At 47.6% G+C, this 5,000-nt stretch overlaps 1 protein-coding gene across 4 annotated transcripts in view; it reads right to left on the bottom strand.

The window, feature by feature from the left end:
• Positions 1-5,000, bottom strand: part of LOC126574848 (Down syndrome cell adhesion molecule-like protein Dscam2) — a 39,192-nt gene that overhangs the window by 13,471 nt on the left and 20,721 nt on the right. For all 4 annotated transcript variants that reach the window (XM_050235238.1, XM_050235239.1, XM_050235240.1 and 1 more), the window contains exons 9-15: positions 4,822-4,939; positions 2,719-2,933; positions 2,444-2,571; positions 2,062-2,367; positions 1,280-1,411; positions 956-1,105; positions 348-830 (exon numbers count right to left, since the gene is read on the bottom strand). In XM_050235238.1, the coding sequence (XP_050091195.1) occupies positions 348-830; positions 956-1,105; positions 1,280-1,411; positions 2,062-2,367; positions 2,444-2,571; positions 2,719-2,933; positions 4,822-4,939 (1,532 nt within the window). The remainder of the gene's footprint in view (positions 1-347; positions 831-955; positions 1,106-1,279; positions 1,412-2,061; positions 2,368-2,443; positions 2,572-2,718; positions 2,934-4,821; positions 4,940-5,000) is intronic.

Raw genomic sequence — 5,000 nt, 5'->3', positions numbered from 1 at the left:
CGAAAACCTCTACGATCTTTGCATCAAATAAAAAAATACTTTATCCTTTCATTACAGTAGCATTCGCGCTTCAAACGCTTAAAACAAAATGTATTAGACGTAAAATTTTACCGTAAATCGAAAGTTAATTTATACACATAAAAGTTCACGTAACATTTCAGCCGCCGCTATTCATACTTTAAATGCAAAGCGGTTATAAATGTCCACATATTTGGATGATGCATCACGCATTTACAATCCACAAATAAACTAATTGCAACAATGATTTTAGAAGTAAGTAAACAATTCCATAGCCTTTTCATGTAGCACGTTTAAAATAGATGCAGATCAACAACTGCACAACTTACCCGCATCCGGTGACGTCGCATAGTTGATGCTCAGCGAATTGTTCTTCGAGGGAATGGAATGAAAATCCGTCGACACCTTCCCCTTCCCACGGAACCACGTAATCTTGGGCTGCGGAAATCCATCCGCTTCGCACGGAATAACGATCGGGTGCCCGAGCACCACGGCAATATCGTGCGGTTCCTGTGTCCAGGCCGGTGGTACCTGCACCAACAGTTCCGCCGTATAGCTCGTCTGGGCCGCCGTGTTGGTCGCGAAACAGGTATACCGTCCGCTGTGCCGTGCCGTGATGTCCTTCAGCACTAGCAGCGAAAAGAACTCCTCCTTCTTCTCACTGATGTGCAGATCCGGTGCGATCGAGATGCCATCCTTCTTCCAGCTAAAGTAAATCGGCATATCGCCCGCCGAAACCGAGCACGTCAGCTGTGCCCGGCCACCGACTTTCATGACTTTCGGAAATGAAAACGGTTCTATTACCGGTGGACCTAACACAGGGGCATCGAGAGATAGCATGAGATACGATGAGACCTTTATATTTGCAAAAACATAAAACACTTTCTCCACCTCCTCCACCGGGAAGCGGTTTTTTGGTGTCGATTGCAACACTTACTGTGCACCACTAATTGTAGCTCCCGGCGGCCTTCGTCGCCGCTCGGCCCAGTCACGATGCACGTGTACGGTCCACGGTCCTGGGCCGGATCGACGGTATAAATTTTCAAATATCCCCCATGCTTCACGTCGGCCACACTATACCGGGTACCTGCGGTTGTACACGAGCCGGAAATGGTCGCAATGATGCCGGGCACAAAACGTTGTTCGGGACGAACGATGAGGGAAAACCGAGAACGGGAGCAAGGATTACATTTAATCGGCACGGCACGACGGCTACGACGGACGGTGCAACGTATTATGTTTTCCCATTACGACGACCTACCGGAAACCAGTTCATTTCCGCCACGAATCCAACGGACGGACTGGATGGGATGGCCGGAGTAGGCGCAGTGCAGCTCGATTGGCTCACCGGCAACCGCCGTGATGGGTCCGATGGCACGCACGTACGGTGGTCCTGATGGGAATGCAGATGAAAAACGGGGGAAGAGGAGACACTGTGAGTGAGGCGAGCGATACCTGAACAGGTTTACAGGTGCAAAGGGGCCCATCGGAAGGTCACCCTTTATGCATTGCATCGCCAACATGTCACTGAACAAACTGCAATGCCACCTTTTAGTGGCACAACTATTGACCAATAAATGGGGCATAAAAAAGGGCTTAAAATATTCATGTTGCCTAATAGATGTCATACAAAAGTTGTGATAAAACTCATCGGAAAATGTGTTAAATGTTTTACGATGCATGCAAGCTGTGGCGAACGATTGACCACAAAAACCCAGCAGATGGTGAAGTGAATCGTACAATGTAGCACTGCAGAGAACACTTATGCTCTCTCCGGGGCGGGAGCTCTTGCACCTCGCATCGCCTCAACGACGACGACGACGACCACTGTTCCAGCCAACCTCAGGAGAGCAGAAGCAGTAGTAGACATGCCTTGGCACTAGCAACGAAAGGTGTTAATGGAGTGCACTATCGGTGTGCGATCGTGCGAAACGAACTTCATCACACCGCTCCCTCACTCTCCCTCTCTCTCTCGGGCGCGCTGTGTTTGTAAGAGAGAAAGAGAACGAGAGAGGGGATGTAGTGACGGTGCAAGATGCTTACCGTAAACGTTTAGGCGTGCCTTGTGGGCGGCGGTGCCCATGCTGTTGGTAGCGGCACACGTGTACAGCCCACCGTCGTCGCTGTGCACGTGGCTGATGTTGAGGTGCGTCGTGACCTGACTGTTGATGTCGAGAAACTGATCCATCGAGTAACGGTGCAGCGAGGACACGTCCAGGATGGGCTGGTAGTCGAGCAGCCACACGAACTGCGGTGGCGGTGAACCGGAGGCCGAACACTTGAGCGAGATGTACGCTGCGGGCCGCACATTCTGCTCCACAAACCCATAGCTTATCTCCGGTGGACTCTCTGGCAGACAAGACGGGACGCGAGTGACGAGACGATTAAAATCCTGGAATCCTGGGACGGATTGTTGTTCACTTACCACCGAGCTTCAATTCCGAGGCACCCTGGGCGCTGCTGCGTGCATTCGACACGATGCACTGATAAATTCCTTGATCCTTCTTGCTTACCCTATCAATTTTGAGTGTGTTCGCCGACAATAAGCTTACGCTGATGATGAGCGAAGGTGCAGGCAGACCGAATGGACAGAGAGACATTAAAGTGGGTCACGAATGGGATGCCGTGATGCCATGGAAAAATGCCAATCAAACGTGGTCGGCAATGCCAAAGGTTGCTTTGACCTTCGATAAACCATACCTGCGCTCGCTGCGACCGTTAGCGAACAGCTCCTGGCCATTGTGGAACCATTCGATCTTGTTTACCTCACCGCCAAAGATGGAACAGTTCAGGAGGGCGGAGCTGCCCGAGTTGATGATCTGGATCTGTGGATGGATGTGTGCCATCAGCTCGTTGCTGACCGTCAGATGCATCTCCAGCTTTTGTTCGCCAAACTGATTGAATGCTTTGCATATCTGGGGGGGAGAAGATGGAGAGCGAGAGTGCGTGCAAGCAGCATCGTCGAAAGCATCGTTTTACTTTTTGTGCTGGGAGGGGATTTTCTATTTGCAAAATCGTGAGCCTGTTTATGAGATGATTGCGATTGTGCTGTTAGAAGGGTGTCGGTATGCGTTCTAGTTCGAGTCAAATAATTAGTCCAGAGTTGCAAAGAGAAGCTCGTTGAGCTATTCACAGAACGGTTGCTGCTGCTGTAGGATACTAATGAGCGTTTAAACCAACTCAATGCACTCTGCATAAGGACGGCAGTAGAGCAACAGTTAAACAATTTTAAACGACTGGATCATACTTATTATTATTCGATTCTCAGGACAACATCAATACTATCTACAATTTCCTTTAGATCAGGGGTCTCAAACTCATATTAGCATGCGAAGAAAGTATCAACCGGTCCGTGGGCCATTTTGCCACATAATTTGGAGGTGCATGGCTTTATTAAATTTGCTTTTTTCCACCAAAGCCCAATTCCAAAACTGATCGGAGCGCCGAGAATAGGAAAATATCGTAACTTCGCTGCCGAAAATCCGATGATGGAGGCGCCAGGTAACTGGTGAAATTCCGCAGTATCAAGGGTTTTGTAATCGTAATTTAAATCGCTAAACAACCAAGGGATCGCAAACTGCATTGTGTGGTGAATGTTTAAATGTTGCAAAAAAAACGTTTCTTCATTCAATTTTTGAACTTCAATTCCAAGTTAAGGTTAGATGCCAAAACATGTCTTCTGGTTACTAACATTTATTTCCAGGGTGTAAACAAATACTTTGAGCTTCTAATATTACTTATAAATTTCTATTCTTCGCTACTACTACTAGTATACTATTTTTGATAAATCCTTTGATGATTTTAATCCTCAGTTTACCTTGCGTTTAATCTTGGACTTTAGAATGACGTAATTGGATGATATTTTGCAACATTACAAACATCAATGTTTCTTTAGATGGTAAAGCCTCCTTTTATATAATAATAATTCCCTATCAATCTTACCGTTATTTCCAAGTTAATAAAAAACTTAAACACCATTCTTTCTAGGTCTTAAACATAAAGAATTATGTTCAACTGAAAAGATGCAGCGAACTCCAAAGATCTATATAACGCACATGGTGTAATCCATTGTGTTCACTGGTCGTTGAGCCAATTTGATCGGAAACGCAAAAACGCAATCACGGAAAAAGAAGAAAATTTCAATCATCGACATCCACAATACTAAGCTAATTGTTTCTACGTAAAGTATTAGCTTCCCACCCGCTATTCCGCTACACATGCCACGATTGGAACGCGTCGGATCAACTCATAAAGCCACCAGTTCGCCACCATCCTCACCATCCTCGCCAGTGTACACGCGTTTGTGATGGATATGTTGTGTGATTTGCTCGCCTCATCAATACACTCCCGCCGGTACGGTACGGTAGGGAGAGTGGGGGCATCCATCGATACCGACTCTCGACACCGGCACGGGAGCCGAGGAAATGGAGCAATTAGCTTGAGGAGCAAAAGAAGCAAACAAAAAAAAAAACACAACCCACGGGACACGCACACGTACGAACCCACTGAATGTGCACGGATTAGGTGCGCGATTGGATTGGAGCGAGTGGAGGCCATTGTTTTACGATGGAGGGTTTTTTTTATCTCCCTCCACTCCGTTTACGTGCGTCCCATGATGGCATCGTTCCAGTGGTGAGAGAAGAATGGAGAAGGAGAGCGACACTCAGAGTGGAAAAAGGACTCTCGCGTAGATCATTATGTTGTGGTCAGTTAGTGGCAGTAGCACTGGACAGCCCTGGGTCGCCCGTGTGTGCCGTGTGTGATGATGTATGTGTGCTGAATCTATTATACGTAAATAATTACCCATCTTCCGGCATCCCGTTCGTCGGCGTTCCGTATGAACAGCAGTGACTGCGATGGTACGATACGCTGCGAGGACGGTACGGTATATAACGAGCCGGTATCGGAAATTCGAAACCAGCTAACAGGAGCAGGAGCATAATATGCGCACGTTCGTCCCGCAATCACCCAGTCAGTGCACA

The sequence above is a fragment of the Anopheles aquasalis genome, chromosome 3 (genome assembly GCF_943734665.1).
Source record: "Anopheles aquasalis chromosome 3, idAnoAquaMG_Q_19, whole genome shotgun sequence".
Classification (NCBI taxonomy): Eukaryota; Metazoa; Arthropoda; class Insecta; order Diptera; family Culicidae; genus Anopheles; species Anopheles aquasalis.
The sequence above is the reverse complement of the archived record's forward strand: the minus strand, read 5'-3'. Positions and strand labels throughout refer to the sequence as shown.